The sequence below is a fragment of the Heptranchias perlo genome, chromosome 17 (genome assembly GCF_035084215.1).
Source record: "Heptranchias perlo isolate sHepPer1 chromosome 17, sHepPer1.hap1, whole genome shotgun sequence".
Lineage (NCBI taxonomy): Eukaryota > Metazoa > Chordata > Chondrichthyes > Hexanchiformes > Hexanchidae > Heptranchias > Heptranchias perlo.
The window spans coordinates 2200256-2220212 of NC_090341.1; the positions used below are offsets into that span (position 1 = coordinate 2200256).

The 19957-nt window shown below is 44.4% G+C and overlaps 1 protein-coding gene across 6 annotated transcripts in view; it reads right to left on the reverse strand.

The window, feature by feature from the left end:
- usp19 (ubiquitin specific peptidase 19) overlaps positions 1-19957 on the reverse strand; it is a 130256-nt gene that overhangs the window by 80790 nt on the left and 29509 nt on the right. For all 6 annotated transcript variants that reach the window (XM_067998341.1, XM_067998340.1, XM_067998339.1 and 3 more), the window contains 3 exons: positions 13837-13965; positions 10384-10520; positions 4247-4756 (listed from right to left, as the gene is read on the reverse strand). In XM_067998341.1, the coding sequence (XP_067854442.1) occupies positions 4247-4756; positions 10384-10520; positions 13837-13965 (776 nt within the window). The remainder of the gene's footprint in view (positions 1-4246; positions 4757-10383; positions 10521-13836; positions 13966-19957) is intronic.

Genomic DNA, 19957 nt, shown 5'->3' on the forward strand with positions numbered 1-19957 from the left:
CACAGGTACTGAGCAGGAACTAAAAATGGAGTTTGTTGTGCTGCTGCCATGGCTGCAACTTTATGAACATTTAAGTGGGACCAGGTCCCTGTTTGTTGGTGGCAGTGTCAGCTGCTAGACGATGAATGATCTGCTGTCTCATAAATGCAACAAATTCTTTCTGTGTCACCTCAATGATTTAACAATATAATCAAGGACTAATCTGGTCCCACTTTCTAACCCCTACCCCACTGACGTAAAAAAAAAGTTTTAACTTTACAGAACATCTCCTGCACAGAATTTCTCTCAGACTTATTTTCCAAGTCCATATCCAACACTCAGCAGGTCAGGCACCTAACCCTACCCAGTCTCGACTGTGCTTTTAACATGGTGACAAGCCTTGGTTTTCCAGCACACAAATCATTACATTACATAGAATTTACAGCACAGAAACAAGGCCATTCGGCCCCAACTGGTCTATGCGGAGTTTATGCTCCACACGAGCCTCCTCCCACCCTACTTAATCTAACCCTATCAGCATATCCGTCTATTCCTTTCTCCCTCATTTACTTATCTATTGTGCCCTTAAATGCATTTATGCTGTGCACCTCAACTATTCCTTGTGGTAGTGAGTTCCATGTTCACACCACTCTCTGGGTAAAGAAGTTTCTCTTGAATTTCCTATTGGATTTATTAGTGACTATCTTATATTTATGACCCCTAGTTTTGGACTCCCCCCACAAGCAGAAACATTTTCTCTACGTCTACCCTATTGAACCCCTTCATTCAATCAAACTATATTGTACAGACTCCAACACTGGCATTAACTATTTGTTCTCAGGATGTGGGCGACACTAGCAAGACCTCATTTATTTCTCGTTCCTAGTTGCCCAGAGAAAGTGATGTTGGGCCATTTCCTTGAACGGCTGTAGTCTTTGTGGTGATGCTGCTCCCATTTGGGCAATTGAGAACCATCTGGTTAAGAGTGAATTTTACTAAAAACTGCAATTTAAAACTGGACATTTTAGAAACATTAACATTTCATCTGAATCAGGTTCTATTGATGCTCTCATTACACACATTTCCATTTGTGCTGCTGTAAGGCCAGATTGCTTATCAAGATTGTGGCCCATGGAATAAAGGGGGCAGTAGCAACATGGTTACAGAATTGGCTAAGGGACAGGAAACAGAGAGTAGCGGTGAATGGTTGTTTTTCGAACTGGAGGGAGGTGTACAGTGGTGTTCCCCAGGGGTCGGTGCTGGGACCACTGGTTTTCTTGATATATATTAATGACTTGGACTTGGGTGTACAGGGCACAATTTCAAAACTTGCAGATGACACAAAACTTGGAAGGGCAGTAAACAGTAAGGAGGATAGTGATAGACTTCAAGAGGATATCGACAGGCTGGTCGGACATGCGGCAGATGAAATTTAATGCAGAAAAATGCGAAGTTATACATTTTGGTAGGAAGAACGAGGAGAGGCAATATAAATTAGAGGGCACAATTCTAAAAGGGGTACAGGAACAGAGAGATCTGGGAGTATATGTGCACAAATCATTGAAGGTGGCAGGGCAGGTTGAGAAAGCGGTTAGAAAAGCATACGGGATCCTGGGCTTTATAAATAGAGGCATAGAGTACAAAAGTATGGAAATCATGATGAACCTTTATAAAACACTGGTTCGGCCACAACTGGAGTATTGTGCCCAGTTCTGGGCACCGCACTTCAGGAAAGATGTGAAGGCCTTAGAGAGGGTGCAGAAGAGATTTACTAGAATGATTCCAGGGATGAAGGACGTTAGTTACATGGATAGACTGGAGAAGCTGGGGTTGTTCTCCTTGGAACAGAGACGGTTGCAAGGAGATTTGATCGAGGTATTCAAAATCATGAAGGGTCCAGACAGAGTAGATAGAGAGAAACTGTTCCCATTGGCGGAAGGTTCAAGAACAGAGGACATAGATTTAAGGTGATTGGCAAAAGAACCAAAGGTGACATGAGGAAAAACCTTTTTACACAGCGAGTGGTTAGGATCCGGAATGTATTGTCTGAGGGGGTGGTGGAGTCAGATTCAATGATGGCCTTCAAAAGAGAACTCGATAAGTACTTGAAAGGAAATTACTTGCAGGGCTACGGGGATAGGCCGGACGAGTGCTCTTGCATAGAACCGGTGCGGACTCGATGGGCCGAATGGCCTCCTTCCGTGCTGTAACCTTTCTTTCTATGACATTTGCACTTCCTAAGCTCCTCTGTTGTGGTACTGAGCAGAAATGTCCCAGGTTCAATTCCCGCTTTGTGCTGTCAGCAGATCTCAGCTGAGTGCTTGACGTGGTCCAGCAAGATCTGCAACTTCCGCCAGCTAAACATTGGGAAGCCTGGAGCCATCGTCTTCAGCTCCGACCACAAACTCTGCACCCTCGCCACTGACTCCATTCCTCTTCCCAGCCACCTTCTCAGTTTGAATCAGACTATTGGCCATCCCAACTGACCCCATTACAAAGGCAGCCTATTCTCACCTAGGTAGCATTTCCGGCCTCCACCTCAGACTATTTGTCGCTGAAACTCTCATCCATGCCTTTATCACATCCAGACTCGACCATCCCAATGCTCTGCTGGTTGGACTCCGACACTCCGAACTTCAGTTCATCCAAAACTCTGCTCCCTTTTCCTATTCCATACTAAGTCCCGCTCACCCATCACCCCTGTGCTCGCTGACCGACTGGCTCCACAAAGTGTCAAATTTTAAATTCTCACCTTTGTGTTTAAATCCCGTCATGGCCTCACCCCTCTATTTCTGTAACCTTCTCCAGCCCGACAACCCTCAAAGAAATCTGCATTCCTCCAACTCTGGCCTCTTGTGCATCCCCTACTCCCTTCACCCCATCATTGGTGGCTGTGTCTTCAGTCATCTAGGCCCCAAGCTCTGGAATTCCTTCCCTAAACCTCTCCCTCCTCCTCAAAACCCACCTCTTTAATCAAGCATTTTTTGCCACTCCTCCCAATATCTCCACCTTTGGCTTGGTGCCCATTTTCCTGTCTGATTACACTTGAGTGAAGTGCCTTGGGATATTTTTCTATGTTAAAGGCACTACATAAATGCAAGTTGTTGTTGAAGTCTGCTGCCTTAGCTATTGTAGTTCAGCATTCTTTGTTGATTGCTGCTCTGCAGTGATTGGACATGTTGAGTGCCAAGTTTACTGAAATCCTTAGATCTCTTTCAATTTCACCCGCAGCTATTTTGTCACATCTTGAGTCCTCTTGCCCCATTTTTTTCTTCCTACGTGCAGTACTTTATATTTATAGAGTCATAGAGTCATAGAGTTATACAGCACGGATAGAGGCCCTTCGGCCCATCGTGTCCGCGCCGGCCATCAAGCCCTGTCTAATCTAATCCCATATTCCAGCATTTGGTCCGTAGCCTTGTATGCTATGGCATTTCAAGTGCTCATCCAAATGCTTCTTGAATGTTGTGAGGGTTCCTGCCTCCACAACCCTTTCAGGCAGTGAGTTCCAGACTCCAACCACCCTCTGGGTGAAAAAGTTCTATCTCAAATCCCCTCTAAACCTCCCGCCTTTTACCTTGAATCTATGTCCCCTTGTTATAGAACCCTCAACGAAGGGAAAAAGCTCCTTAGTATCCATCCTATTCATATTGAATTGCACCTGTCATTGCTCTGCCCACTTTAAGTATTTTGTAGTAAAAAAAAATCTCAAACACAACCAAATGGGGCATTTACAAATGGGGCCGAAATCATTTTAAAAAAAAATCACTCTTAGGATGTGGATGTTGCTGGCAAGGTTGGCATTTATTGCCCATCCCTAGTTGCCCCGAGAAGGTGGTGGTGGGACTTCTTCTTGAACTGCTAGTTCTTTGTTTAGATACAACTGAAGGGCTCGCTGGGCCATTTCAGAGGGCAGTTAAAAGTCAATCACGATGATGTGGGACTGGAGTCACATATAGGCCCAGACCGGGTAAGGACGGCAGGTTTCCTTCCCTAAAGGACATCAGTGAACCAGTTGGGTTTTTAGAACAATCCAACAGCCTCGCGGTCACTTTTACTGAAACCAGCTTTTTTTTTTCCAGATTTTTTAAACTGAATTCAAATTCTCGAACTGCCCTGGGTGGGATTTGAACTTCTGTTCTCTGGATTATTAGTCCAGTAACATAACCACTATACCACTGCAACCCATGAGTTAAAGGATCACCTCCAAAAAAGGTTAAGTTAGTTAAAATGCAGCATACAAAATTAACAGACACGGTCAACTGACCTCAGCTTTCTCAGTCGATGCTTGTCCAGGGCTTGTCCCGCTATCTTTATCCTCTATGTGCCAGTCTCCCTGGGGGCCCCGACCGTTCCTTTTCATTTTACTTTCAACCGCGGCGTCAGACATTCCTCCATCAGCATCACTTGTACTCATTTCGCTCGCTGGGTTTTTTGCGTTCTGTTCATGGGAAACAGTGACGGCCTCTTCAGGGGACTTGACAAAGCCCGTCTGCGTTGCAGCCGGCTCGGGGACGTCCTGAGTTTTATCCGGATCCTTGCACTGCGTGGTACGTTTTAGACCAGGTTCGGGCGGTGACTCAGTCTTTCCCGGAGCCTTCATGGTGATCGCACGTTTAACTCCATGCTCAGCTTTTGTTTTTTTCTTCTCGTTGGCGTTGGACGATTCTCCTGGTTTCACCTCTTCTGCCAGATTTTCGCTGACCAAAATCTTCTCCTTCCCGGTGTCTCTGGGCGGAATCAACGCGGACTGATCTTTACCTTTCTTCTTCTTCTTCTGTAAAAGCAATTTGAGGACAGTAGTCAATATAAAACATGCATTTTCCCACTACGTTTTAAAGAATCAATGAAACACAGCACAGAAGGCGGCTATTTGGCCCATCGTGCCTGTGGCGGCTCTTTGAAAGAGCTATCCAATTAGTCCCACTCCCCTGCTCTTTCCCCATAGCCCTGCAAATTTTTCCTTTTCAAGTATTTATCCAATTCCCTTTTGAAAGTTATTATTAAATCTGCTTCCACCGCCCTTTCAGGCAGTGCACTCCAGATCAGAACAACTCGCTGCGTAAACACACACCTCCTCATCTCCCCTTGGTGCTTTAATCAAATATTTCAACATGCCAATTGCTAGGTGGAGATATCTGCGTGCAATTATGCAAAGTAAAAGCAGACACACTCTGGTGGCTGATTCTCACTGCCAGGTGCATGGAATGGGATGAAATGGGGACAGCCTCATGCATGGATACGGAACCGGTTAGGAGTCAGGAGGTAGACAAGTTTGGATATAAGTAGGGCATTTTTGGATTGGCAGACAATGACAATTGGCAGCAATCATCTGTCCAAACTCTTCTACTCCTGTCTGGTCTCTACTTACTCCTACATGAAGCACCTTGGGATATTTTTAAAATGCCAGTCGTTGCATAACCTGGCTCACACAGTTAAATAAACTGGAAAGCAAATTACTTGTAAAACTTCCACTGTGGTGGCGGCGAGTGAAGAGGCCAATTTTCTACTTAATAAAATATCTCGCCAGAGGTGCCCAGACAACGCATTCGGTAAACAATACCGAGCATGGAGCCACACTGACCAGGAAGGGTCAAAGGGTGATTGCCAGTCTTTGCCCAGTTAGCAGGGGTGGGAGTGGTGGCAGGGAGTGAACAGAGATGAAAATAAAAGTAAAACAGCCAGGGTTACCAGTCCTGATCACTAGCCAGTAGGTCCTTTTAGGCAAGTGCATGAGTGGATGTCGGATACCAACACTGTCTGGGCTCAAATGTGGAGAACGGCCACTTCGCTGCGGCACTGGAGGGTAGCCAGTGACTGAATCATAGAATCTTACAGTACAGGAGGTGGCCATTCAGCCCATCGTGCCTGTGCCAGCTCTTTGAAGGAACGATCCAATTAGTTCCATTCACCCTGCTCTTTCCTCATAGCCCTACAAATGTCTTCCTTTTCAAGTATTTATCCAATTCCCTTTTGAAAGTTAGTGTTGAATCTGCTTCCATCACCTTTCAGGCAGCGAATTCCAGATCATAACAACTCGCTGCATAAAACAAATTTTCCTCATCTCCTGCCTGGTTCTTTGGCCAATTAATGAATCTGTGTCCTCTGGTAACCGACCTTCCGGCCAATGGAAACAGTCTCTCCTTCGGGTAGGAGGGTAGAGAATGGGGGGCTGAAGAGGGTGAAGAGTGGGGTCCGTCATTATTGTTACTCTAGGCTCAGGAGAAGGAGGAGTTGGAGCAAAGCTTTAACAATCACTTTCTGTGTTGTTTTCCCAGAGATTCAATTTTAAACTATTGACAGGCCCAGGCTGATTTCACAACAAAATGACCAAAGAAACCTGACTAAATCAGTGGACACACGGTTAGTGGAAGGAGGAGACTGGGTGACCTTTCCTCGTTCTGTGCTTTCTTTTAGCACTGACCAAACAACTCTTTACAACAACCCTTTTAGGTCGACACTGAGTACTGCAGAGAGATTTGAACACTGGTCACCGCAATAAGTTGCAAGTCAGATTCATACTAATGGAGGCACAGTTCACCCACAATGCTCGCTGAACGTGAAACCACTCTGTAACCTGGAGTGATTTTCGAACAGTTTCATTCTCACCAAGGAATATAGGTAGACGCCTCCATTAATCTGACTCTCTCCTATTGGTGGGAGGGTGACAGAGAGTAAACAGGGAATCAGGCCACGTGCAATATTGGTTGCAACATGTTGATTCCAATGCATATTAGGAGCCTAGCAACAACTATGGTGGTCTGAGGCTAATATTTTTGCATAAAAAATATACTGAAAATCATTTTGACAGGACAGAAGTCTTTTGAAAGCTGATATGGTCAATTAATATCCAAAATGCTAATTGGTGGCACTGTTTCTCTTGCGACTGACTTGGCTATTTCAAGCTAGGAAACCTTATAGCTCTAAAATTAGCCGAGCAATGAAGCAAGGTCACAGTTACATACTGCAGTGAAACTGCGCCCCCCCCTCCCCCTTACAGAAGGATCTAAATCACAAATAGAAAACATGAAGAGGAATGAATACAAAAGCCTCCATTACTCGGACGCCAACTCTCCGCATTCTCAATTACTAAGAGTGTGCTGCGTTGTTGGATGTGTCATCCTTCAAAGCCGACAAGAAGCCTAGGCCTGTCAGTCCAGTTCGATGGCACTGATCAAACAATGTGGAGTTCTTCCAAAGTACAATCAACATTTACCCTCAACCTACACTATCGTCCCTTATGTCACTGAATCACTCCTGACCTCCACCCTATCACAGAACTTTCCTGGCCCCCTGTTCCATGACTTTGTACTTGCTTAAAAATGGTTAAATCTCTAACTTCTTCCAGTTCTGATGAAAGGTCATCGACCTGAAACGTTAACTCTGTTTCTCTCTCCACAGATGCTGCCTGACCTGCTGGGTGTTTCCAGCATTTTCTGTTTTTGTTACTGCTAAAAAAAAATTAACTGGTGTTTACCTCAGCATTATTTGCAGAGCTCCAGTATGTGCAAATCAGCTGGCACCTTTACCTACCTAACAATGGTGTATATAACTCAAAAATCATTTGTTGGCTGTGAAGAGCTTTGGATGTCCTGAGGAAGTGCAAGACGTTATATCATAGAATCATGGTATGTTACAGCACAGGAGGCGGCCATTCGGCCCATCATGCCTGCTCATTGAAAGAGCTATCCAATTAGTCCCACTCCTCAGCGATTTCTCCACAGCCCTGCAAATTTTTTCCCTTCAAGTATTTATCCAATTCCCTTTTGAAAGTTATTATTGAATCTGCTTCCGCCGTCCTTTCAGGCAGCGCATTCCAGATCATAACACTCTGCGTAAAAAAAAAATTCCTCATGTTGCCTCTGGTTCTTTTGCCAATCACCTTAAATGTGTTCCCTCTGGTTACTGACACTTCTGCCACTGGAAACAGTTTCTCCTCATTTATTTGATCAAAACTCATGATTTTTTGAACACCTCTATTAAATCTCCTCTTAGCTTCCCTCCTCTAAGGAGAACAACCCCAGCTTCTCCAGTCTCTCCACATAACTGAAGTCCCTCATCCCTGGCACCATTCTAGTAAATCTCTTCTGCACCCTCTCTAAGGCCTGGACATCCTTCCTAAAGTGCGGTGCCGCAAACTGAACACAATACTCCAGCTGAGGCCAAACCAGTGTTTTATAAAGGTTTAGCATAACTTCCTTGCTTTTGTACTCTGTGCCTCAATTAATAAAGCCCAGGATCCCATATGTTTCTTTTAAAAAATCTTTTCAACTTGTCCTGCCATCTTCAAAGATTTATGCATATACACCCTCGGGTCTCTGTTCCTGTACAGGATAAATATAAGTTTTTTCTTCCTTTATCAGGACAAAACCTTATTCAAGATGCTGCCTCAATGCCTGGCCCACTGATGTTTCTTCTGTTACTTATATTGTACTTGCGATTCTCGTGACTACAGTACAGCTGAACCAGACATTCAAGATTAAATTGTGGGGATTCTCGAGAATCTGTCAATTTCTATTATTGATCCCTGCCATTATGGAAGATAATACACAGTTTCCATTATGAACAGAACACACAAAATAACCAAAGTGAAGGAATTACAGAAATTCAACAAGGAAACAAAATTATAATGAATGGTCCAGCAGTCTCGTGTTGGAATAGAGACCAGGATCCAAGTAAGAGCGGGAAACCCAACTGCTTTCAAAAGCTTGCAGTCCCTTATTCCAATATAGAGCCTATAGGGTCATTCATATCAGGACACAGTCAATCCAAAATCAGCCTTTTCTCTTTTTCTAATATGGAGTTCTGCTAACGGAGTTAGAGCTTCTTCACTCCAAACTGCCTTGACCAGGGCTGGAGGCTGGCCAGCCAGATTCTCCACAGGCGATTGGTAATGATTACCATTTTTGGTCAGCCGGAGCTGACCATAGATGCAGCCAAATACCTCACAACCAAGCGTCAATTTGCCATAATTCACACTGGAATATTAACAATTAAGGCTTTACTGAAACATGTTTTTACCTTGCAGTAGTTTGCTGCCTCTCAGTCATTTGATCCTTTAACATTCAAATGTACTTTCATCACAGCTGTCTATATTGGTCTGCAAATGTATCATGATACAGATCAACGGGTGCCCAATTGCTGCTGAACAGAGTTCCCATAAGAGGATAGTAACTTTCAAAAGGGAATTAGATAAATACTTGAAGGGAAAAAAATGATAAGGCTATGGGGAAAGAGCAGGGGAATGGGACTAATTGGATGGCTCTTTCAAAGAGCTGGCACAGGCACGATGGGCCGAATGGCCTCCTCCTGTGCTGTACCTACTATGATACTATGACTCTAGCCTTCCTCCATCATTAAAGCTGTGTCCAACAACATTGGATCCTTCTTTCATATCAAACTCTTCATTAACAACTCAATGTTCTAAAAAGTCCATCCATGACCTGAATTACTGCTGCTTTACCTGAGGAGTTTTTCCAGGCTCTCCTCTCACACTCCTGGGCAGGATAGAGCTCATCATCCCTCTATTACCTTTACCTTCTAACTTCTCTCTCCGCCCCCACCTCATTGGAACCTTATTTGCCTCTCTCTCTCGCTCTCTATTTAATCAATACCTCTACGACCACTTCACCTCTGAACTTTCCCCTGGTTCAATGTAAGCTCCAAATACAGGACTTTTCATGCTTTTCCTCCTCCCTCACTGCATTCAACCAGGTGTCAGCCATGGTTCAGTGGGTAGTGCTCTTGCCTTTGAGTCAGGACGTCGTAGGTTCAAGTCCCACTCCAGAAACTTGAGCTCATAATCCAGGCTGACACCCCAGTGCAGTACTGAGGGTGTGCTGCACTGTCTTTCGGAGGGGGCATTAAACCAAGGTACTGTCTGCCCCCTCAGGTGATCGTAAAAGACCCCACGGCACTATTTGAAGAGCAGGGGCGTTCTCCCCGGTGTCCTGGCCAATATTCATCCCTCAAACAACATCACTAAAATAAATTATGTGGTCATTATCACATTACAGTTTGTGGGGTCTTGCTGTGCACAAATTGGCTGCCGTGTTTCCTACATTACAACAGTGATTATACTTCAAAAGCGCTTCATTGGTTGTAAAGCACTTTGAGACGTTCTGAAGTCATGAAAGGCGCTATAAAAATGCAAGTCTTTCTTTCAAGTCAATATTGATCTTGTCATCTTCTACTCTAACTCATTCTTTCACAGGTCCTTAAAACACCTTACTGCCTTCAGTCTTCCATTTCTCCTGCAACCATCAGGCTTTTAAAATCAAAGCTTGATGTCACACAATCACTGCACCCTGATTTACTTAATTGAACTATGGGTCTCTGCCCTTCCATTCTTGTCTCATGTTAGAAATAACAGCAGTGCTAACAGATGTCGGAGGTTTACCGTACCAGGAGGGATGGCCAGGTGTGCAGAGGAATCTTCTTTGGCATGATGAGCTGGAGGAAGTTTCCCTTCTCCTTATACTGCAACTTGCTGCATGAACTCTCAATCTCTTCATGGAACTGACAACTCCACTGGCGTCCATCTACAGTCCAAATAAGGTGTTACAGGGGCAAAAATGTAAGAGTTTAAAGAAAATACAAATGGAAGAGTACAGCTGGGATCAGTTCTTGGGATTAGAAATAGGTACGGTCAATAATTTTAGCAAAAGGTCAGCATTGGATTTCCTGTTTGATACTCAATGATACAGCCCATTCGGCCCATTGTGCCTGTGCCGGCTCTTAGAAAGAGCTATCCAATTAGTCCCACTCCCCTGCTTTCTCCATAGCCCTGCAATTTTTTCATTTTCAAATATTTATCCAATTCCCTTTTGAAAGTTACTATTGAATCTGCTTCCACCGCCCTTTCAGGCAGCGCATTCCAGATCATAATAACTCACTGCGTAAAAAAAATCTCATCTCCCCTCACTAGCTCTTTTGACAATTACCTTAAATCTGTGTCCTCTGGTTATCGACCCTTCTGCCAGTGGAAACAGTTTCTCCTTATTTACTCCCATCAAAACCCTCAATTATGAACACCTCTATTAAATCTCCCCTGAACCTTCTCTGCTCTACTCATGCAAAGTTTTTTTATACTAAAGTTATTGGCAGGAGGAAATTCACCTCCAAGAGTTCAATATCTTTACATTTCTATACCAGACATACATTATGGACTGTCTTGCAAACTGGCAGTGATTATAATACAACTGTTAATCCTTCAATAACTACATGAAGCATGCTTGTTACCATTGCTCATCCCAAGATCTGCTGTGGACCAAAAAAAAATGGCATTAATTGCATTCAGCAACGTTAGAGTGGTAAACTGGCTTCAGGGATCACATCTATTAAATGTTAAACATCCTTTGCCAACTTTTTCCCATTGTAAATTCCTACATCCGCTTTTGGGAAAGTTCCTATGTAAACTACACCCTCCCACCAGTGGGTGGTGCTGCAGCTCCTCGGCCTGTACTGCAGAGAAACTTCCCTGCTCCGACCAACTGTACTTCTCCCTTCCCAAGCTCCCAGAAGTTTGGCTATTTAACTATAATTAATAATTGGGTCAAAATCCTGGAACTCCCTCCCTAACAGCACTGTGGGAGAACCTTCACCACACGGACTGCAGCGGTTCAAGGCGGCGGCTCACCACCACCTTCTTTAGGGCAATTAGGGATGGGCAATAAATGCCGGCCTTGCCAGCGACGCCCACATCACATGAATGAATTTTAAAAAATGATGTAAAATCGAAGTATTATACAAATAAGGGCAGAATGAATGATTTTGAAGTAGGTACTAGATTACCTCTGATCACCCTGCTCGAATTATACTCCACATCACCTGAAGGCTACCTGGTCCTCACTCCGTGCTCAATGCCACAGGAGACTGACGAGTTGTTATAATGCTGGAGCACACCTCAGGACGTCACTCTGAATGCCACAATTAGATTACTGCAATCTACAGCTAATTAAACACTTCACATGCATAGAAGCCTTGTGCCAGTACTCAAATATACAGTACTATAAATTACTTGCAATAATAACAAATGCCACTTTTTTTTTTTAAACGGAATTGTGGAATTTGACCCCTAAAACATCAGTTAAAATCCAAGAGTGCCATGTAATAAAAATGAAGTTTGACTTATTCAGTCAGCATAAACCCAAACTAAAAGGAACTGGAGGTTAATGAGTGAGTGTAACACAACTAAAATAGCACAGGCAAGGCAAGGCAAGGCAAGGCAAGGCTTTACGGGAGCAACAATGAGAGAGACTGTCTGTAACAGAATCATACTTTGGTAGTCCAAACCCAGTGAGAGAACTGAACATTTGCCATTGGCTGCAGATTTTAAAAATGCAAACAAGGACCTTAGCTTTGAATTAGTGCTGTGAATTGGTACAGCATGGTACAGTAAATTCCCCACCAGTTTATAACAATAGCAGGTAACAGGTCATCATGCTGTGTGCATTTGGCACAGCTGCCTTGGGTACACACATTAAATGCTTCAGCTGGAGCCAGACACTCGATGCCTTTGTATACTGCCTAACCGATAATTACTTTAATCCCTTACACCTCCCTGGAGTGAGTTTTGGCAGATGTTCCACAAAAATTACATGGTTACGTTACTCACTTCAGCCTCGGGTTCCTGGTACATCAGTAAAATGTGCCTTTTGCTTGTAAACCCATACCTTTTTACTTCTAACAGGGTAACTATAACCAGTTATTTAAGTATCTTCTGATACTTACACATGCTTAACTCAGGAGGCTCAGAGTACAGAAAAACAGCGAAAGAGTGAGAAAAGATACTGATGTTTGCTAATCAGTCACAAGACACCACCTTTTTGTGAACTAGTATTTAATACCCTGATGATGAAAATCTGAAATTGTTAAAGTTGACAGAGGGCATCAGAGGAACATAAGAAATAGGAGCAGGAGTAGGCCATCCGGCCCCTCGAGCCTGTTCCGCCATTCAATCAGATCATGGCTGATCTTCGACCTCAACTCCACTTTCCAGCCTGATCCCCATATCCCTTGATTCGCTTAGAGTCCAAAAATCTATCCATCTCAGCCTTGAATATACTCAACGACTCAGGAGTCACAGGTGGGTAGGGACTGGACAAGAGAAAAGAAAAGCATGAAGACAAGAGGGAATTTATTCATTGGGATAGGAGAAAACAAACAAATCAGTCTACCAGAACGGTCCCATTTTGGGCTTTTGGGGAGAAGGTAATAATGAGCTGTACGTGTTTTGGGATCTAGGGGGTTGGAACCAGTTTTGGTGGGGGGGGGGGGGGGGGGGGGTGAGGGAGGGAAAGATTGAAATCACTAACAGAGATCAGTCACAACCTGGGAATTAATGGCTTAGTGTTTGGTAGTGGGGTCAGGGTCAGGGTCCAGAGGGGGGTTAGGAGTAGTCGGAGTGTTGGCATCAGCCTCAGTTACATACAGGTCCTTCCGTCATAAAACGACAGCCTTTGTTAGCGGGTGTGATGATGATACGAGGGATAGAACTGAGGGAATGGAGTGCTTTAAGTTTAGAGGGAGATAGATTATACCAAGTAGGAGGAGTGGAGAAAACAAGAGGGTCAATATCACGGCGGTGATTGTCGACAAAAAGATCAAGGGAAAGCAAGAGGTCAGAGGCAGGGATCTGAGAGGGCAGTGAGGAGCTGGAGACAGGATAAAAGGGAGTCAGATGCACAAGGAGGGCCAAAAAAGAACGCACAGAGGGGAAGGCAGCGGAAGAGTTCCACATCATCCCTCTGTAATCATGTCCTGGACCCTGCTCCTCTCACAGCGATCAATTAAAATCAGCCACAAGATTCTTCTCCCCGCACCCCCCCCCATACAAAATGTACTGCCTGCTCTCACCTGGTAGCGTGACCACACAATCTGTGTCGGTGAAAGCTGCATCGACCTCGTCAACTTTCAGGCTCCCCTCTCCTGGCTTCAGCTTCACTATAACCTCATCTGCATTCTGCTTCCAGTCGACAAACAGGTCTGCAGGAAGAAGCACAGTTATAGAGTTAAAATGGTACGCACCAAACAGCCGAAGCCCAGAGACTCGGGCTTGCAATAGGTGCTTAGCACATTTCACTGTCCAATACTTTGAAGTGGTCACTTAAAATGAACAGGTTAACGAATAAATTAAATAGTAGACAGTGGAATGTCATCTCAAAGCATTTAAACACCAACACTGAACAATAATTACCAGCCCTACATTTCCATTTTATACTAATCAATCTAATGGGAAGGAAGCTCGTGAGTTGGTTCAAAGGAAAGGTTAAACCCTCTGAGTTAATATTATTTTGAACTGGAAATATGTAGACAAAATCTAAATCAATCCCAACTAATATTAGCAAGAGGATAGGCTTCCGCTTAATTCATATTGCATTTCAAAATGGCCAATTTGCTGCAAATTGTAAAAACGTGGTCAGGGGAAATAATCTATAAATTGGAGAAGGGAGGGGGAAAAAGTTGGGTGCGAGACAAAAGCTGAGTTTTGATCTGCTACAAATAGAGAAACATTGCTAAACTTTTACGTTTCCACAACTCTGAACGAAAAAAAATAGAAATTGACTTCCCTTGACAAAACTCTAAAATGTTAACTGGAGCCCACCTGTCTGCAAACATGGGCAGATTCTTTGATCTGTAGATGAGGCAGGATAAAGGAGCTTGCTGCTAGGTGCTAATCAAATTGCTAGTGCTCCAAAGGAAAAGAATGGTCTTTGATACGTAAACTGCAGCTCCAGTCTGATTTGAACTGCTAGCAAGAGTTGTGGTTTTCGTACCTTCACACTTTTCCCTTGGAGAACAGTGTGAAGTAGTGGAACACACCTTCCACGGCCGTAACCATCTTTATTCCGGCCGATAGTGGGGTTTAGTCCTATCTGGGTGGGGGGGCGGAGGGTTTATGGGTTCCTACAATCCAAACGATATGGGGGGGGGGCCACCCACACCCACCGGACAAGAGTATCCCAGAATTCAGGTCCAGAGCTCCGGTCCCCACCCGCAGGGACCGTCCGGAGCTCCGGTCCCCACCCGCCGGGACCGTCCGGAGCTCCGGTCCCCACCTGCACGGACCGTCCGGAGCTCCGGTCCCCACCCGCACGGACCGTCCGGAGCTCCGGTCCCCACCCGCACGGACCGTCCGGAGCTCCGGTCCCCACCCGCACGGACCGTCCGGAGCTCCGGTCCCCACCCGCACGGACCGTCCGGAGCTCCGGTCCCCACCCGCCGGGACCGTCCGGAGTGAGGGTTCAAACCGTGCACCTTCTGACTCAGAGGCGGGAGCTAAAGGCTCACTCTGTTAGCAAGTTTACAGATGGGTTCACTACATCTTAAATGGCTGAACCATTAAGGAAGCTTGGTTCTAAAAGGAGTATAGGTCGTGCATGGTTTAAAAGCATCAAGAATTGGACAAAATGTGGTTTCAGTGGACAGCAGGTGTCAACAGCAAACACCGAGTGAACCAGAAACATCACCTAAAATAATTTAGTCTGTCCTGTCTTTTTCAGTTCTGTGCTTAGCACTGTCTATACCACGTGAGGCCCCCAAACGCATCATCTTGTGTAAATAAATTAGTCCATTACGTTTAAGTTGAAGCAAATAGCATAGATGCATTTAAGGGGAAGCTAGATAAGCACATGAGGGAGAAAGGAATAGAAGGATATGCAGATAAGGTGAGATGAAGTAGGGAGGGAGGAGGCTCGTGTGGAGCATAAACACCGGGATAGACCAGTTGGGCCGAATGGCCTGTTTCTGTGCTGCAGTTTCGATATAACTCCACCTAACTTTTAGCCTCAGCATTATGGCCCCAACAATGTGGCATTTCTTGCCTTTCAGAGTAGAAAGCAGGTGGTGGCGGGCATCCCACATGGTCTCTGGCGTGACGTAATATAGTTAAAGGTTAGTTGTTTGTGCCGTAACACACTATTCAGGAAAAACTAAACAGGCTGCAGCTCTTTTCTCTCGAAAAGTGAAGGCTGAGGGGTGACCTAATAGACCTCTCAGATTATGAAGGGGTTTGATAGGGTAGACGCAGAGAAGATGTTTCCTCTTGGGGGAAGAGTCCAAAACTATAGGCCATAAATATAAAATAGTCACCAATAAATCCAATAAGGAATTCAGGAGAAACCTCTTTACCCAGAGAGTAAATGTGGAACTCACTACCACATGGAGTGGTTGAGGCGATCAGTATAGAGGCATGTATGGGGAGGCTAGAAAAGTACATAAGGGAGAAATGAATAGAAGGATATGCAGATAGGGTTAGATGAAGTAGGGAGGGAGGAGGCTCATGTGGAGCATAAACCCCGGCACAGACCTGTTGGGCCGAATGGCCTGTTTCTGTGCTGTACATTCTATGTAATTCTACTCAAGGCACACACGAGGACGCAAGTTTCAGTTCATAGGAGACTCGCTCTGCTTATGGAAACTGCCTTGCCTGCCACGAGAACTAGTAAAAACGTTGCAACAAAGGTTGACCCTTAGCAAGAAGTAAGATGTCGAGAGCAACTTATTCACCCAAAGAGAACAGAGATCTGAAAATGACAAAGTGGGTCAGATAAATACATCCACGCAGCAATTGGATATGTTTCCCACGAGAGAACGATTGAGGAATATGGTAAGGAGGCGGTGTTGATCTATTAAAAAGGGACAAGCTTGTTTCGGCCCAAGAGCCTTTTACAGTCCTCAGATGTCTAAAAACAAATGGGCTTGTAAAAGAATTCAGTAAACGGCTGACCTCGAGATAATAGCAACAAAGCCAGCACTTGTTCGTTTTCAGAAGTTAGGTGTTTTTAATGTCTTGTTGAAAAGATGCGGCGTGTACTTAAATACTTCAGCTCTGTTGAGTTACAGAAGGATCAAGATAACAAGGGAGGACAATGACTCACACATGACATCAATTAGACGCTACACCTTCTGATTGTTAAATCTCCTTATCAGCCCAAAGCTATACCTGTGAAATAGAAACAACAAGAATTTCCCTGGATCCAAGTCAAATGTTTTTGCAAATCCAGATTTAGATAAGAAATTCTGAGGAACTGATTCCCTCCGGCCTTACAGAACTGGGCTTTGTTTGCTTTGGTGCTGCAGTCAGTATCAGCACGGGACTCGTGGAATATAAAAGCAACCGCACGGTGAACTGCCCACAATATTCCTGCAGTTGTAGGAATTATTAGCGGCTCATTGAAGAAAGCAGAATCAATCTCCAGCTCCTTCAGACACAAGAGAAGTTTGTCCTTTTTTTTGAAAAAAAGAAAACAGCAGCCCAACATTGTTCCACGCGAACAACATATAGGAAGATACATATATTTTTACGATAAAGCAGGGGATCTATCGGATCTGTAATCCCACAGACCCGCTACGACTCTAACTGAGTTGGAGGAATTGGAAAGAACCAAGAAAGAAAGACTTGCATTTATATAGCACCTTTCACGACCTCAGGACAATCCAAAGTGCTTTACAGCCAATTAAGTGCTTTTGAAGTGTAGTCACTGTTGTAATGTAGGAAATGCAGCAGCCAATTTGCGCACAGCAAGATCCCACAAACAACAATGAGCCCACCCTTAGAATGCTGCCAAACCACGGGTGTGAAGGCACAGCACACCGGCTGGCCATTTAGATGCTGCTGCTCAAAATCAAAATTATTCAATGGCAGATAATTGGAGTTACAGTAACAACATTTGGGTAAATTTTATAAATTAGCCCTTCCAGTTCACAACATAGGGGTACACTTCAAAAGCGCTTCATTGGCTGTAAAGCACTAAGCAGAAGCCTGCTTAATTTTCCGCAAGGTGGCGGCTTCCGGAGTATTACTTACAATGGGAAAGATTTCCCTGAAGGCTGGCAAACTAATAATTGAAAGCACCTTGCTCCAGTTACTATGCCAATGCTGACACCCTGGCAGAGTATTGAGTGGTTAAGAATCTTCAGCCTGTAATGACCATGGAACTGAAGAGACCGTCACACAATAAAAGTTATTTTAACTGTATATAACGTCTACACAATAAACCCATCTCAACTCAAAGCAGCATTATATTGGGGTGCTGCATTTAAATTTTTACCCCATCTTACCAAACAATTCTCACTATTTTCAGTCTCAGACTATTTGCTACCCATTCCCCCTCCAACCTGGATTTGGGTGACAAATATCTCTCTTGTTTCCCAAAGACCCCAATTTCTCTCCCTGCCCCTACTTTAATTATTAAGGAGCACCAGTGCAATCCACTGAACCACAGAAGTTTACTGAAATTTCTCCCAACGATCTTCAATTTTATGCCCCCTAGTTACGTCCCTCTGACCAGTCAAAATAGTTTTCCCCCCGATTTATTTTTATCAAAATGTCTCAGATTTGAACACCTCTATCAGATCAACTCTTAGCCGTCTGTTACATAGAATTTATAGCTCAGAAACAGGCCATTCAGCCCAACTGGTCTACGCCAGTGTTTATGCTCCACCCGAGCCTCCTCCCACTCTATTTACTTCATCTAACCCTATCAGCATAACCTACTATTCCTTTCTACCTCGTGAGTTTATCTAGCATCTGTCCTATTCGCCTTAATTTATTCCAGGTGGTAGCGAATTCCATATTCTAACCACTTTCTGGGTAAAGGTGTTTCTCCTGAATTCCCTATTGGATTTATTAGTGACTATTTTCTACTTATGGCCCCTAGTTTTAGACTCCCCACAAGTGGAAACATCTTCTCTATGTCCACCCTATCAAATGTCTTCGTTCTAATGAAAAAGAGATGCTTTATCTCAGCAATGTGCAATGTTTTCACATTGTGCTTAGAAACCAGAAGTCAACATGGACTGCTATTACTAGAGTTTCTGGTTTCAGGCGTGGAGCATACAGCAACATGACAGGAATCTCTTACTGGCACAACATCAAACATCAATGGATAAATTATAACAACCAATTCACATCAACACTAACAAACAAAAAGGTTGCCAGTACTGGAAGTGATATAAACAGAAAATGCTGTAAATAAGCAGCAGGGCCATCAGTGACTGTATAAAAAGACGAGTTAATATTTAGGTGATACCTTCACTAGAATCTGAAATGGGACATCTCATCTCTTATCAGAAGCCGACAAACCTGCTGTGTATCTCTAACATTTACAGCTTTTTTTTTCCAGTCAGCACTTGTCAGTGTTACCTGTTTAGAGATTTCACAGAATTAAAAAAAAGTCAAATATATGAAGTGCTCTGAGATTTTTTTTAAAAATTCATTCATGGGATGTGGGCGTCACTGGCGAGGCCGGCATTTATTGCCCATCCCTAATTGCCCTCGAGAAGGTGGTGGTGAGCCGCCTCCTTGAACCGCTGCAGTCCGTGTGGTGACGGTTCTCCCACAGAGCTGTTAGGAAGGGAGTTCCAGGATTTTGACCCAGCGACGATGAAGGAACGGCGATATATTTCCAAGTCGGGATGGTGTGTGACTTGGAGGGGAACGTGCAGGTGGTGTTGTTCCCATGTGCCTGCTGCTCTTGTCCTTCTAGGTGGTAGAGGTCGCGGGTTTGGGAGGTGCTGTCGAAGAAGCCTTGGCGAGTTGCTGCAGTGTCTGTGTATGTAATGAGTGTTATAAAAATACAAGTTGTTTTATTTGTTAAATTCTACATAAGAACGTATGAAATAGAAGCAGGAGTGGGCCACATGGCCCTTCGAGCCTGCTCCACCATTCAATAAGATCATGGCTGATCTTCAACCTCAACTCCACTTTCCCGCCCGATCCCCATATCCCTCGATTCCCCTAGAGTCCAGAAATCTACCTATTTCAAACTTGAATACATTCAACGAATCAGCAAGCACAGCCCTCTGGGGTGGAGAATTCCAAAGATTCACAACCCTCAGTGAAGAAATTCCTCCTCATCTCAGTCTTAAATGGCCGACCCCTTTTCCTGAGACTATGCCCTCTAGTTCTAGACTCTCCAGCCGGGGGAAACAGCCTCTCAGCATCTACCCTGTCAAGCCCCCTCAGAATCTTACG